This window comes from Stylophora pistillata, chromosome 3, assembly GCF_964205215.1.
Source record: "Stylophora pistillata chromosome 3, jaStyPist1.2, whole genome shotgun sequence".
Taxonomy (NCBI): domain Eukaryota; kingdom Metazoa; phylum Cnidaria; class Anthozoa; order Scleractinia; family Pocilloporidae; genus Stylophora; species Stylophora pistillata.
In genome coordinates, this window is record NC_142521.1 from 42,420,316 (window position 1) to 42,436,386 (window position 16,071).

Below are 16,071 nucleotides of genomic sequence, written 5' to 3' on the forward strand. Positions count from 1 at the left end.
ACAAATGGTTGAAGACAAAACACAAGTTAATACTTATAAACTAACTTTAGTTTTCCGTCAGTCGATGGCTTGGTCAGTTCGCCTTCAGACTTCTTAACGCTCGAGTGCGTATTTCGTATAAAAATCCATCTCTTGAACAGTCCACCTGAATACTCACCAACTCGAGAGTAAACTGCAACTTCACACATGGTTAGAATTCCTTCCCCAAACATCTGCACTGACACGTATCGACCTGGGATTGGTGGATCACACTGCACCCTTAGACCTTGTCCCTGGCCCACAGTCCTCACGCGGTCACCACACGAGGGGTTCTTCAAGTTGTTTCTAATGATGCCAATCCTGACGTCAAAGTTCTTGAGTCTTTCAAAGTTGTTATATCGGTTTACAATCAGGACGTCTAAAAGAAAAGATAGAATTAGAGAAAGGCATTTTTATTCGTCTCGTCAAGAGCGTGAGAAAAAAAAAAACTTCTGATTCCTCATGAGGAATTGAATTTCAGACCTTCAGATTCCGCGCTGCGATGCTTTGTCACCGAGTCGCAATGACTCTACGATGAGACGAGCCATTACAAGGTTCAATTTTCCATCTTTCTTTCGACATGGCTGATCTTTGCAGTAAATAGGAAGTGTGTCGCATATGAAGAAACGTTTTTCTTTATTTCGTTACCTAGCTAAAAAAATTTTACGTACATACTATTTCTTACTCTGTTTGAAAAATAATTTATACAAAGTAAGCTTTACAGCTCGATATGTTTCGGTGTGAAAAATATGGCTCGAAAATGATAAAATTGGTTTCGTAAAATTTCCAGCTGCGTGAACTTTTGAAACTTTGTCTCAAAGAAAGGTAGTAAGTTTCTAAAGAAACTGTGGTGCTGCGTCGGTGGGAGAAACGGAGTAATTTGGTTTTATCAACCGTGAGTTAATAATGTAAATTGACCACCTTAAAGAGTTTCAAAGCAGACGTTTCGAACGATAGCTCTTCGTCAGAACGAATGGAACCAATTGAGAAAGACAACTGAACTATATTTTCAAATAGTTTTTAAACTGGTTTCAGTCACACACCTGTTACAATATACTCCCTTCCAAGATCCACCCTCCACCATGGATTCTGTTCTTTCTTGGTGTGAGTGCAAGATTTTTCATTATAATAGACAGAATAGTTTTCATCCACGGCTCTGCTGCTGAAACCGTTAGAATCAGTGCTTGATTGTTCCGTTGTCTTCTTGAAAGCCAGATCTGGATAAGAAATGCCTTATTAAGATGCACTGCGGTCTTGAAAGTATCAGGCCAGCTTGCTGATGTACTGCTTATTTCCCAGTTCAAAAAAATTATCACACAAATTTTTACTCAATTAAGAATCACGATCCTTTTCAGACAAATATATGATCGTTATAATATATATAGTCATATTAGTTCTAATATATATAGTCATATATATAAATGTTTGATTCCACTAACTACTTTCTTGACCCTTTGTATCATTCTATTAGAGCGCTTGGTGAACCAAAGTTTGCAATTTTACATGACAGGACGGAAAACACGTGCACTGTAAGTACCTCCCCATTGTCCCATACAAAGCCATAGAAAACTTTTCTAAGACTTTCTGTGGGACAACGGGAGGTACTTACAGTGCACATGTTTTTCCGTACTGTCATGCCAAGGATAAATGAGTTTAAGAGTTGGTTTTACTCTCAAGGTGCTGTGTAAATGAAATCCTGTTTCCCTCTTTTTTTTTCAAGATACTGTTGTTGGAAAAATATAGCTTTAAACGTACTTCTAGCGAACTTGCCACAGATGCTCAATACTGGTTCATCCGCAACTTCGAACCGCTGATCTAGTCTCGCTTTTTCAAAGTAACTGCACTTGTCAAGATGAACGTTTGGATCAGCTGCAAGTACAGAGAGAAGAAATTCCGAATGTGGAGGCGCTTTTAAAGAATAATTCAACAGAACCCTTCTTGTATAAATGATAAATGGTCAAATAAAGGAACGTTTTATAAAATGCATGATGAGAACGAAGTTAAGTAGAATCTGAAAAAGCCTAAGCTTAAGATAAGCATGCACCCTTTTGTCAAAGACTTGACCGAATATCTGTTTCCAAGAACTGACAGTTTTACTCTTCACCCATACTGTGCACAAGCGTATAGTTAGGCATCTGTTAAGGTAAGCATCCAAGGAACAGCGACCCATCTGAGCCTGCTGTTCATTTCTGGACAAGTTTCTCGTTCGGCCTAAATTTTGCTCCGAAGGCTTGCGTTGGTTATGGTGGTTAAAGAAGAAATAAGTATAAATTGTGAGTGCTTACATTAGTCACATAGAGCTGTGATTGTGTAATGCCTATATCCAAAGAAGCGTGGTGCAATCACTTGAGGGAGGATGACTTACTTGGTATAAAACTGAACAAGAGATGTTCTTTGTTCAGAGAAGTGGCACTGTTCTCACAACCACTGTTAAGCACTATGTCTTCATTGTTTGCCGGTTTCATTTTCTGAGAAAGAACAAAAATAGAATAATCTACATTTCCAGACATAAGTGTAGCCAGAAAGGTTCAATAATGATTTTGTCGTTTTATCTTTTGTCGCAAATTAAGGGGTACTCTTAACACAGTTTTCCATTCAAGTTACGGAAGTTTCCATCTGTTAACTATCGTCGAAATAAACAGTTCGGTCACGAAACGTTTGCTACCTGTGATAAAACGTAACGTTAAGTGCTTCAAAAAAATTTAGTTAAAGAACCCTTGTTGCCGTGCAATGAGTGAGCTTGACATTCAGATATGACTATATGCTTGGAAATTAAAACTGAGCTATTCCTGATTCAAGAACAATCTCATACTCACTCCCAGTCTTGTGTTAACACATTTTTTGCTTGCAACGTGTTGAAGAGATCCTCCAGCAGTGAAACTAAACTGATGTCCCCCACATGACGAATATAAACCAAGAACAACACCATCTGTAATGGCTCCCATTGGCCGTACACATTTCCCACTCTTGGTGTGTTTCAGGTTACCATTTTGAAGGACAAATTCTAATCTATTTAACAGAAATGCCAAACTAGATTTCAGAGCAACCCATATATAAAGATTTTCTAAGCACCTGAAACATGTTCTTGTTATGAAGGTGACATGCAGAAGCGAGAGTATTCTCCATACATGAACCTTCTAAGTACTGTTTTTCTGCGAAAGAATGACCCCTCTAATAAGAATGGGAGCTTAGCTCATCCAAACCAATGGGCAAGAAAAAGATGTTTAAAGTAATTTTTTTTTAATATTAGAGGTATTACCTGTCAAGACTACACCCTTCATAAATAACCAACTTGTTGCCCTCAGCTACATTGTTCCCTCCCCCTTGAGGATGAATACACTTCAGTGAACCAAGATGAACCAGAGAGCCAGCACCATTTAAGCTCGTCTTACCTAAAGAGAAAAATTTAGAGTATCTTTGCTTTTCTCAGAAGTGTAGATATTTTCAGTTACAAGTAGAATGTAGATCGAATATATTGCAGATGACCTCTTACCTACTGTCCAACATTGATCAGATCTTCGCCTTTTGAGAGTTCGAACAGTCAAGTCACACTGGAAGCTTTGATCATCTTTAGAAGGATCGCACTTTCTCTGTATCAGTTTCGAGCCCGTGGAGGCTCCGTTTGAATCAATGCACAACTTGGAAAATGAGTTCTTTTAATGAAACAAAAGAAAATTAATCTAAAAACATACTTAATGAGCTTTTTACTTTATCAACGATGGATTCCGCCACTCTAGTCTTGGGATTATATGTTTTTTTTCGCACTGTCCCAATGGACTGCCCCGATGAAATCCAAATTATCAAATCTGTTCGAGGAGAAAATGACGCTTTATGCCGTGCGCTCATAGTGACTCTCTTAAACCCTACGCCTCTACGGCATCGGGTAACCATTTGCTCGGGGAGCAAAATCCTACTTCCTTCACTGTTAGCTGTAATCACGGTTTGGATTAGGTTTGGATACCTACCATAATCTGTCCTTTAAGAGTGTAAGCCCAGTTCTGTTTTGCGTCAGTGTCATTGCAGCCTGTTACTTTGATAAGAGCGCCGTCATTTTTAGAGTCCACGTACAAACAGGCTCCGCGTCTGTCGTCTGTGGCTGATTGCTGATTTTCAATCAAGAATATTTCTGAAAAAAAAAAAAAACCGGTAACGTTGGTAGTTATTGCACTCCTTGGGCTTTTAAACAACCCATTTAATTTTGCACATGAGTGCCCGAAACTGAAACTGCGGAGAAATGTTTTGAAACACCTGTGGAGTATCACTGTAGAGTTACAAGGTATTAAGATTGAGTTTTCTCGACATCGTTTCTAAGGGGAGGGGATCCTAAGGTGCATTATTACCCAATGATATGAAAAGAGTACAATAATAGCACTGAGGGCTGAAATTCCAGGCCCCGGTTGTTCGATAAATCTCCATCCCGTGGAGAGTGCAGTACGTTTTGGTAACACTTATCCACTAAGTAACGATTTATCTGTTGGTTAGCGTTATCAGCTCTTTGGGCAACCGGGCCCTAATAAATCTCTGTCCGGTGGATGGTGCAGTACGTTTTACAGTCCCTTATCCGCTGGATAGCGATTTATCTGTTGGTTAGCGTTATCAGCTCTTTGGGCGACCGGGTCCTAATAAATCTCTGTCCGGTGGATGGTGCAGTACGTTTTACAGTCCCTTATCCGCTGGATAGCGATTTATCTGTTGGTTAGCGTTATCAGCTCTTTGGGCGACCGGGCCCTAATAAATCTCTGTCCGGTGGATGGTGCAGTACGTTTTACAGTCCCTTATCCGCTGGATAGCGATTTATCTGTTGGTTAGCGTTATCAGCTCTTTGGGCAACCGGGCCCTAATAAATCTCTGTCCGGTGGATGGTGCAGTACGTTTTGCAGTCCCTTATCCGCTGGATAGCATTTTATCCGTTGGATAGCGTTATCCGTCCTTTATACAACTGGACTTACTAGGTGGCTAAACTAAACAAGCCTTTTATACTAATCCAAATCAGAGTTACCACCCAACTTAAACCATTGATTTTTTTTACCTGAGAACTGGAAGTCTGAAAACGGATTGGGGTTATCATAATAATTCTCCTCGGTTCCTGTAGCGTATTTGTTGTTGGTTTTGTCTTTGTACCATTCTGTAGCGGTATCAGCACCAGTCCTCACGCTTCCTACTGGATCCTTAAGGTTGAAATTCACAGCGAGATAAAGCCGTTTTCCAAATATGACTAAGTCGATGGCTGCGTTGAAAATCAAGTTACTGTTTGATCCCTTTGCATACGCTGCCAGACCAAACTCGAATTTAATGCTACAATGAAAACAAATCAAAAGAATATTTCAAAGATTCTGATTATATCGACTCCTTTAACAGAATATTTTTAGGTATGTACCACTAAAAAAGAGATATCTAAGGGTAAATGAAAAACAAGAAGTCGATATTTTTTCATACAGCTAGAAGAAATTTGACTCTTTGAAGACATTTTAAAAAAAACCGATTTTATAAGCTTCATTAGGACAAGTAATATGAGAGAGTGCTCAGTCCGTGAAGGCAAAATTGCAATTTTTGTCGGCCTATTTTTACTGCTTCGGAAGAGGAAAGCTTCAAAGCTACTAGGAGTGCTTACTGTAGAGTAAAGGCTGATAGTTTCGAAAGAAACTGTTTGGGGCTGCGTCGGTGGGAGTAACGAAATAATTTGGATATATCAACAAAGTTGAAATGGTAAATTAGCCACCGTAACGATTGCAAAAGCTGACGTTTCGAGCGTTAGCCCTTCGTCGGAGCGAATAGAGGAATTGTGGGTTGTGTGCGCTTTCAAAGGCAGAAAATGGAGCTACGTTATTGGTGGGAACATGGCAACGAGAAAACCAAGAATAAATTAGTGGAATGAAAAGCGTTCGTTGATCCCACAGGGTTCAACGAACGCTTTTCATTCCACTGATTTATTCTTGTTTTTCTCGTTGCCATGTTTCCACTAATAACGTAGCTCCATTTTCTTACTGTAGAGTAACAACCTACAATTCAAACTTCTTTGATTGTTCAAATTTGAAAATAACATCATGAAGAAAGAAAGAAATAGAGAAAGAAAGAATCAGGGAGAGAGAGAGATGTACAGCAAAATCCTTGTGGGTAACATTTGTAAAAGGGACACGTCATTGTGTCAAACATTAAGTATGAACATTGTTTCACTTATCTGATTAAGAGACCAGTCATTATCTATCGACTGGGGTGGGGAGGGGTAGGGAGTGGGGATTTGGGGGGCATCGCAGGATATTCAGGGGGAGTCGGTGGGGTCCGTCGTTGTCAACAAAGCACAAAGGAGGACAGCCAATTAACTGGCAATGAAGAATCATAAAGGAGATCAAGTAAATATTCCCGTGAAACAACCAAAATCGTCCAAACCACCCCATCCACCCGCTGGGCGATAATACTGACCAGTCCCTAAGCAATTGGACTATTCCATGCACGTACCTGTAAACTCTGAAGAGCTGTGTGAGGACATAGTTAATGGCTTGACTCACCCAATTGGTAGCCCTCTCGGTTAACTTCAGAAATTCAACCGCCAAGTCGAGCACGTTACACAGACCTTGGCCGATATGGTTGATGAAGTTGCATGATCCATAGCAAAGGTGAGACACGGCTGATAAAATTGGAAAATATATCTGATGAGTGTTTAATGCGTAAGTCCTTGTCTCGTGAAGCATCTGGTTGTAGCCTATTTGATTGTGGGTTACTAAAAGGCGATAGTATGAAAACGGGTATTCCGCGTTCCTCGTCCCTGCTTTGTTCGTTCCTGCACTTGCGTTCCCGCGCTTCTCGTCCCGCGCCAGTCGTTCCCACGTTCCACGTTCCACTTTCCTTGTGCCCTTATTCACCATATCTCACTCAGTATCAGCAAAACACACGCTCAGCAACAGCGCGTGCGACATGCAGGGGAGAGAGAAGCCTATGCTCGCCAGTGTGACTCTTTCGCGTTGATTGAGTCGATTTACTGCTTTCCGATATATTTTCGCCAGTTCATTATGAAAGCTTTTTTAGTTCAACTTTACTTCATTAAGTTTTTTAAGGCCACAAAGATACGTTAAAGGTGAATAAAGGGCGGGGAGTCTTAGTGGGTCCACATGCCAAATATCATTACCAGTTGTTTTCGTTTAAATGATGGGAGCAAAATAAATAACTTACGGTATATCTACTTACCAGAACATCCACCGCCCACAATACCTTCGCATATAATTTTGCTGATGAATCGGCGCTTCCGAATGTGAAGGGCAAAGTTCTCATTGCGCATGTCTCGTATTTCTCGTCTCTTTTTCCAGCCTTTGAAAAACTTCTTGAAGGCTTTTCCAACCTATGAAGCACAGACGTTTTTCTAAGACTAACAAGGACTCTGAGGCGGTGTATGCCATGCTGTTATAATTCAATAATTTTCGAAGAGAATCAGACATTTTTATTGTAGGAATTCCTGAAAAAAGCGAACAATTCCGATTGCAGAGACACATAACAGGCTGTAATCTTGTCAACGTGTTCCTCTGATTAAGCCAAATAACATAAAAACGGTCCGGCGTCTTCTTTTTCTTTGTTTGGTGTGAAGCATGGTGTATGATTATTACATGTTTCTCTTTGACAAAGAAGCTGCTTGCTCTGAAATTGCTTATTTTAAAAGTTAGTGCCATACCACATTCATTTTGCTTACCGGTGCAAAAAATTTTCCAATCTTCTTAAAAGTCCCTGCGAACCATCTTCCTAAACGAGTTAAACGAGAAATGATTCAAAATTTCCAACTCCAATAACCGCATCAAACGTTCCTGAAAAGTTCTTAATCTCTATCATCTTATTGATTTTCAAATGTTTGAATGATTTTAAGACGTGATAAACCCAAAATCGTCCTTACTAGGAACGTTTATGATCCATTACTCAACAGGTAACGGTTTTGTTTTGTTGTTTTAAAATTCCTCTACACTGTAACACGAATAAATGCCATAGTATTCAAACCAAAGTAATAGAGGCTAGAAGTTTATAATACATTGTGGAAATCCTTGACAATGGATAGCAAAAGAGTACACGGAGGCGATCAAGCTTATATTTTCGGAGTTTCGACGCCCCAAGTTGTTTTACAAGTTATACCAAAGATCTTCTGTGACTTGCAAGTCCGATAAAAGGGAAGAGATTAAATATAAAAGAAAAGAGAAAAGCGAGGAGAGTTTATGGTAAAGAGGCAAGAGTGCTGCGACAGTTGATTCCTCTTTAAACTCGCCGTTTGCTTCAGTTCCACAATCCCTTTACGTTTACGCTAACCTCTTTCCCATGGTCCCAATGAAGAAAAGGGGTACTTTGAACAGGGTTGCGTTAACGCCTGTTGGGCGCTCTGATTTCATTGTTGCATAGTCTAAATCTTTCACTACAGCCTATCTGGCATGCCTCACCAGCTTTATCTATAACGCCACCGAGCCATTTTCCAGCCTTATCCAAAAATCCTTTGCAATCGCGTTCCGCTTGGGCACACTTGAGTTTTTTGCAGTTATCACACTCAAGAGTCAGCTTTCGTTTACAGTTTTCTTTTTCCCGAATGACGTCATCTCTCGCAGCGCGAAGTTTCCTCTGTGCCTCATCAAATGCACTTTTCACTGCTTCGGCCGCGGCATCTAAAGCCTGGGAATGAGTAGTTGGGAGAAAGTATTCAATTGTAGCTAATTTTTCTAGTTTCTTCGAAATATCTTTTGTTTGAAAAGATTTTTGTAGCTTCATTCGGAGTAGAATCTATCTAAAATTCGTGAGAAATACAGGCTGGTCAGATGGATAACTTCCAAGACGTGCAGAGATATGTACCTGAAGTGCAAAGATTCACCTTAACTTGGATTAAAAAAGAAAACATAGGGACCTTACGCAAACCCCGACGGCGACGGCAACGAGGACGTGGAAAAACAAGAGATCTAATTGGCAGAACGATAGCTTTGCATGTGCGTTTTAAAACTTTGTACATTTCTTATCCGTCCTATGCAAAACAACAACGTGAAATCGCTAAAATTTGCGTCGTCTGCGAACCAAAACCGCGACGGCAAATTATTTTATTTTCCATTTGGAACTCAACGCTACTTTTATCTTTTATACGTCATGCTGAAGTTGAGCTGTGGCGTCGTATAAGACAGTAAGCTCCTACAACCATTTTTGAAATTCCAACTACGAGTAGAAATTCATTTTTTAATCGAAGTCTTCCTTGGCGTTGCCGTCCTAATTGCGTAAGGTCCTTCATAAGAAGAAAGCAACGGTGGTAATTATTTTTTAGCATGAGTGTCTTTTCAGGTTGATTTATTCCAAGATTGCGCTTTCCTGTGTAAAAGGGCAATTTTGACGCAATCCTTTAAATGTTTAACAGCCTTAAGTCTAAATTAACACTTCTTGAAATCAGGAAATCAATTTTTTTGATCCCTAATTCGTCAAATTTGGGCCATTTATCGCTAATTCTGGACTCTACCGCGGAGCAGAGTCGTATTTAAACTTGCTGTTGCATTGTTAATAAAAAAAAAGAAGCAAATAACCTTCAGTTATTCTGGTCGATCGATAAGGAATTTTTCCACTTACATTATTGATCCCGTCCAAGTCAACAGTGACTCTAACGTAGAACTGGGCACCTATAAAGGTCAAACTGTAACTTGCAGATATGAACAATTCAGCTTTGATGAGATTCAAGAAATTTCCCTGAATCAGCAGCTCAAACTGGGTCATGGTTAAGTTCAGCCGACAGTACGTTGAAATTCCCAATAGGTTTATATATCCTTCGATATATGCCTGATGGGAAGAAAATGGCAGAAAATTTAAACTAAGCCTTTAAACTAAGCCTTTTACACGGTGTAAGGCTCTGAAAATCAATATTTGTATCAGCATTTTGAAGTATTTTCATCGCTTGTTAACCGAAGATTATTACCAGGAAAGCTTTATGATTTGTTTTATATTACCATTGTGAATCCTCTTCGGGTCTGATGACTCAAAAAGTAGGAGGAACGAAATCGAAAGGGGAATTACGGTAAAGTGAGCCGTAGCAGGGTAGAGATTCTAGTGAACCTTTTGAAAATAACAATCATGAGTAAACATATATAGAGTTATTTTCATAACTAATTTGAACAATCATTACATGGAGATAAAACGAATATTTACCTCAATAAAGGGTGGACTTTTCCTGGCATCCACATAAAACCAAGGTCCTATATCCTGCTCCGAGGGACTGCGAACGATTGTTGCAAGGTCCAAAATCTTTACTGGATCTGGTTTTATGTCAGCAAAAATTGCCTAAAGGTTTACATACAATGTAAAAGGCTTTGTCGCATCGAAATTTAGATACGATAGATTATCATACAACAGACTTGAGACGGTAAAAATAAAGAAGTTGGAAAATTTCTACAAGAGTTAATCTCGCGATTTGATTGGCTAAGAGAGGAAACAAACCCTGGAGTTTATTGGGTTCAAAATGTGAACAGGCGAAACTGAAAATTACCCCAAGCAGATGGACAAAGTATCCTTGATGGAGAATTTTTCAAGTGCGTCTAAAAACGAAAAGGTCTTTTGTAACCATAACAAATTATATGAAAAAAAAAAATTTCAAGTTTTTCCAATACATCCAACTTATTTTCGGAAACGCGAGTATCAAGCAAAAAAGAAAACTTACTTCGTCTGATAACTTGACGTGGGCAAAAATTGACCAACCCAAAATATTGAGTCTCCCTTTGATCATAAAGCCCTTTAGAATATACGGACCACCAGCGATACGTAAATCAAAAGCAGCATCTGCGTATGAGCCCTTAAGTGAAAGAAATAACTCCATTAGTTTTTTTGTGGAAAGAACCAGTTTGTTAATCCCTTTGGAACATCGTCATACGGGAAACAGCTGCTGGAGTTGATGAAGACAGAATTTAATTTTCCCAGATTAAATTTCGTAATAACAAATAAAACCGTAAGCACGCGATTACGAGAGCAACGAAGCTCAGGAGAACAGGGGTTTGGCTTTCTCTTGTGCACATAAAATGTCACAATTTACCCCCCTTGCGCACTCTCGAGCATCGCGAAACTTTCAGAGAGCCATCACATCGTGCAAAAAGTAGTTTAATTTCTAACACTGAATTTTCTCTCACCACATAGGTAGCTGGTCAAATAGCAATTCTTCTGTACACGAATTGCGACGTATATCAATTAAAAAGAGAAAACCGTGGGAAGAAGTAGGATTTTCTAACAGCGAAATATAGATCACAAGTTACTTACCGCTGCGCCTTCTGGGAAGCCAGTTTGTGCTATGGGAGGCGGGAGAGGGAAGGTGAATCCCAAGAGACGGATGATTTTCCCAAGAGTCAACGCTGTCATGTCAGCATAGAAGAACTGAGGTGCGCCGACGCCGAAGTAACCGCTGCCACCAAAACAATGCCCCTGAAACAAAACCCCAAGAGCAACAGCCAGCAGCTACCGTTGTGGCTTGAACAAGTTTGTCAAGCGAAAAAGGAGAAATAATCGGTCTAGTTTTGGATCAGTTTTTAAATGTTTCTTTCGGTTCAAAATTAAAAAACAGAGTGGATTCAGCACAAAAACGTGTTGAAAAGGTTCATGGGTGTTTCTTTTCGCGAGTATTATTTACGTGTCTTGCATTCTATTTAAGTGGAGGCGGCGTGGCCGAGTGGTCAGGGTGCTGGACTTGAAATCCGGTGGCCCGGGTTCAAGTCCTCCACCCTGCCACCCACTGGGTTTGTTCTCGGTTGCCCCGAGTTCAACTCCTCGGCTGCGCTCTGAAAATAGCTCACTGGTCGCCTCCTGCCAGTGGAAATTTTTAAGCACTTAGTTAAAACTACATTGTGGCTGAAAAGCCTCCATGGGGGAGCCTCAATTAACGTATATTATTATTATTATTATTATTATTACTTAATACCCACATCAATTCGATTCACAATACCCCGATAAGGCTATCCGCCGAAAAATCGCCATCCACTAAATATATGTTTTTAAAAACCAAACTACGCTTTAAGCTTTATTGAAAATACTTGTGGATATCCATAGTTTCTATCTTATAAACAACTGGAGCATAACGTTTTGTTTTCAATTGATCATTTACGTAATTTATCATTTGCATTTGATTTTGTACTTCGTAGGATTGTAACTCACGTCATTATTGAAGTCTGCTGGTATTAGGCAATCATATCCAAACTCGATTCGCATTCCAAACTGCACACCAGTGATAGGAATTGGTGCTCCAACCTTATACGTCAACCTGTGATCAAGGAGGATTTCTAGTCAGTCAGAAAATATGGTTAATCCACTCGTATTGATGGAAAGATATGCGATATCGTGCGAAATTTGGAATATTTAGTGGAATAATATGCGATTTTTTTGGAAACAGGTGCACACCTAAAGAGATGCATTAGCTGTGATTGTATCTCTGTTTAGATAACTACCTCAGCTTCAGTATCAACGAAACACGAAACAACAACAAAACAAATGACAAATCAAAAGAAATTATTACTTAGTTACTCATGATTTCTGTGCTTTTCTTTTCTGTCAATACCTTCACTTTGAGTTCTCGTCGACTCGCTATGAGGTTATCATTTGAGCGGGATGTTGTGATTTTTTAGTTTTTTATCAATCGAAGTGTGTGCTTAGATCTACATTGTGTTATTTTTTCTCACCCAAGAAAAATATTTCCAATGCCAACGAACGGTATAAAGAATGCCCTGCGCCAAATTCCACGCATGCCTAATTTTCCGCCCACCACCTGTTCCTGGAAATCATATTCCAACACACCGAACAGAAACAGTTCGCTGTTAGGCGCTCTGATTCCGTCACGATAGATGTCGCCGTTCACTGGTACTTTGATATCTGCACGGAACCCAATTTTGACGTGTTTAGCTGAGTCGTTCCAATCGGCCTGGTTTGACAATTGAAAAATATGTGAAAAAATATTTCATCTATCCGACCTCTCACGAATTATGGTAAAATTCAACTCAATCCTCACGCAAGCAAGGCACACCCTGCCTAAAAAGAACAATTGTAAGATAGGGTGACCTGAAGAAGATTTTACATAACAGTAGGCAGTAATGTCATAGTCCGATTGGCCAATTTGCCGTTATCGATAAGTACATACAACGCTGCTTGCGTCAACGTGTCACGATCTTAGTCACGCGCTGAAAGAATCGTTTTATTTGACACCGATTTTACAGTCGATATTGCTGCGCCTCGTGAGTCCACAGCATTTTGACAACTGCGATAAACAATATCGTTGTTGATAGGAGTACACAACGCGCTAGACCACTGTCAGTTTGTTAATGTTTTAGCGAACGACGTACTGAACAAAAAAGTGAGTTTCTAGGAACAAATTGTCGTATTTTGCGCAGTTACCTCGACGTATAGCTCCAACTTGTGAAAGTACAATCCATCGTAGATTCGAACATTAGCGAAACCTGTAGCGACTCGGATCTTCTTCCATTCAAACTGACCAGTAATATACCACTTTATTGTCGGCCCTACAATCATTTTCATTATTTCACAAAATTTGTTGCCTTGACAATCTTTTGGTAAGACAACTTGAGCTGCTGCGAAGATGCCTACAAGAGTGAAGAGTTGAAAGTTGGTATCGTATAAGTACACTAGTGATTTCATGTCTTGGTTGGGAATTACAAAGCTGTGTGCTCACAGAGAGTCGCACCTTTTAAGAAAAATCCACAATATTAACCCAGAGAAGCATCAAGGAATACTGTGGACTAAAAAAGCTTTAAAGTTGAGAACTATAATGTAGTCCTAAATATATCATTTCCTTCACTCAATTTATCACTCAATTTATGACTAGATCACGGAGGGTCAAGTCCCATGGTTCAAGTCCCATCTGGGGCTCGGATTTTTTCTATTACACTAAAAAATTGTTTCATCTTTACATGCTCAATTTATCATGAGCATTAACTTTGCAGACACACTCAATTTTCTTTAGGGCATGACTAAGTAGCCCGTTTTTCAAAGGCCTTCTTCTGAAACCTTTCCCTCGTGCGATATCCTTTCGATCATGAAGTCTATCTATTGTTAAAATGTTTAAAGAATCCTGTACGGTAAAGGAAAAATTGAGAGAGGCAGATAAAGAAGTTTGACCCATTTTCAATCGTCTTAACACACTGCTAGGCTGCCTCAAGTTGGTGAGCTGGAGGGTTTCCAAGAGCTCATACTCACCTTGTGGTACACTAGTGAATATAAAACTATGCAGAGGCTCTTTGGAAAACTTGGTCTCCGAATCTACAAAGAGCTGCTGAAACCCTAAGGACGCCGGAGGGTGAAAGGATAATCCAATCTAGGATATAAAAAAATTGATCGAAAATATGTTTCCTGAATTCTCCATTGGCGCTATTATTCAGAATTGTCTCCTCGGCTAGCTTTAACTTACCACTGACAGCCCACATCTAGTTTTCATTGAGCGTTAAACCACAAAAATTCTGAGCTTAAAAGTGGAGTTGCCTGAGTAACGATTTGGTCGATCCCTGACTTTCGTGACAAGCACAAAAAGTGAAAGAGAGACAGTCTGTAGAGCCTGGGATCAAGACTAATGATCACAATGGTTGCGTTTAATTTTAAGGATATCTCTGTACTTAATAAATAATAAGAGAGTCAGTTTTGCTTAACCTCAAACTCTAGTCCAAGTTTGTCTAGGAAGTCCACTCCAATTCCAGACAGTTTCTCGGCTAGTTTTCCATACGACTCGCGGTCAAAAGAAAACCCGACTGCGAACGTTTTTCGTCCAAATCTGACTCCCGTTAAAATCTCAACGTGAATAGGAACACCGCCTGCATCAATGGAGGCAGTGAATCTAAACACACCATTCTTTACAAGCTTCCTAACGACCTGGGCGGGGGCCATAGTGAAATCCCAAATACCGACTCCTCTGAAAGAAAAATTCATAATCTGTTTATTGGATGAAAAAATTCATAATGTAAAAATGATTTATTAGAGATATTTAGATTCTGCTGACGACAAGCATGAGATACAAATTCAAAATTTTCTAATAGTGAAGCAATAGGTGGATGTAAACCTGCGTTATTTTAGTGAGAAAAATATACCAACCGCTAGTATTGCAAGACGAGCTATCTAGCAAAAATTTCGCAGTGACCAAAACGGGATATAGTCTTCCGGTCACGTTCGTCACAAAGAAAACTATGAAGGTTACTAAGGAAAATACCTCCTTCGTATCTCGTTGACAACAAGAACGCACTCAAAATTCCTGCTCAGTCATAGTTGAACCCGTCCTGAAATCTCGAACTCGTCCCAGGTCTCTCCGGGACGGTAGAGTCCGCGTTAGTTGCACCAAAAACATCTTTCCCCCCTTCCCCTACCCCCTTCTAATTCCCTGAGAAAATCAAACATTTTCATTTGAAACTATGCCTCTATATCCTGGAATAGTTGTCTAAAATCGACTGTAATATCCTAAAAAGACTACAGTGAAAGCTTTTGGAGGCAAATTTGTGGGCAAACTCCATAAATCCAAATTAAGGGAAACTGAGCCGTTTGCTAAATTGATGAAATTCTACCATTCCCTTTGACATGAAGCTGCAGTCATAAAATGACATATCGTTACTTCCGAATGATGTTCCTCGGACTTCCAAATGGTTTATCGCTTGAAGGACGGGCTTGACTCATGATTTTCGTCGAATTTTCCCTAGAAATGTTATTCCAGATCCAACTAAAGCCAATGCGCATGGAGAGCACAAAGTTAATAAATGCATTATCTTACTTTAAAGCATTGACGAAGAAATCTGGTAAGGAACTAGGGTCCAGTCCGAAGGATGCCATTATATCCGGGAACTTAACAGAGTCAGTGTCTCCTGTGGCGTACACCCCACCACTAATGACGTCTTTTTTCACTTCTGTCTTGAACACAGTCCCTGTGCTAATTGTGTAATCTCCCTTAGCTTTAAAAGTCTGCGAGTTTCCTTCGGTATAGTAGGAGAACCTGGAGTAATACAGCAACTAGTGAAGACTCAGTAACAAAGTAAAACTGTTTATTCACTTTGCACGGACTAGCGCGTAAAAAGGAGGGAAAAGAATGCAAATAAATGCATT

At 39.8% G+C, this 16,071-nt stretch overlaps 1 protein-coding gene and 1 pseudogene across 2 annotated transcripts in view; one reads left to right on the forward strand and one right to left on the reverse strand.

Moving 5' to 3' along the window:
- The window catches only part of LOC148736186 (uncharacterized), a 300,358-nt pseudogene that overhangs the window by 215,275 nt on the left and 69,012 nt on the right, over positions 1-16,071 (forward strand). The window lies entirely within an intron of this gene.
- The window catches only part of LOC111331757 (uncharacterized), a 37,498-nt gene that overhangs the window by 15,183 nt on the left and 6,244 nt on the right, over positions 1-16,071 (reverse strand). Inside the window, exons 9-31 of the mRNA XM_088754413.1 lie at positions 15,743-15,961; positions 14,638-14,896; positions 14,191-14,308; positions 13,372-13,577; positions 12,663-12,901; positions 12,142-12,247; positions 11,254-11,415; positions 10,664-10,795; positions 10,156-10,287; positions 9,583-9,789; positions 8,427-8,652; positions 7,697-7,746; positions 7,201-7,351; positions 6,475-6,643; positions 5,048-5,313; positions 3,984-4,144; positions 3,512-3,671; positions 3,278-3,410; positions 2,835-3,027; positions 2,384-2,486; positions 1,774-1,887; positions 1,062-1,235; positions 158-397 (exon numbers count right to left, since the gene is read on the reverse strand). Coding sequence (XP_088610539.1) covers positions 158-397; positions 1,062-1,235; positions 1,774-1,887; positions 2,384-2,486; positions 2,835-3,027; positions 3,278-3,410; positions 3,512-3,671; positions 3,984-4,144; positions 5,048-5,313; positions 6,475-6,643; positions 7,201-7,351; positions 7,697-7,746; positions 8,427-8,652; positions 9,583-9,789; positions 10,156-10,287; positions 10,664-10,795; positions 11,254-11,415; positions 12,142-12,247; positions 12,663-12,901; positions 13,372-13,577; positions 14,191-14,308; positions 14,638-14,896; positions 15,743-15,961 — 3,920 coding nt within the window. The remainder of the gene's footprint in view (positions 1-157; positions 398-1,061; positions 1,236-1,773; positions 1,888-2,383; positions 2,487-2,834; positions 3,028-3,277; positions 3,411-3,511; positions 3,672-3,983; positions 4,145-5,047; positions 5,314-6,474; positions 6,644-7,200; positions 7,352-7,696; positions 7,747-8,426; positions 8,653-9,582; positions 9,790-10,155; positions 10,288-10,663; positions 10,796-11,253; positions 11,416-12,141; positions 12,248-12,662; positions 12,902-13,371; positions 13,578-14,190; positions 14,309-14,637; positions 14,897-15,742; positions 15,962-16,071) is intronic.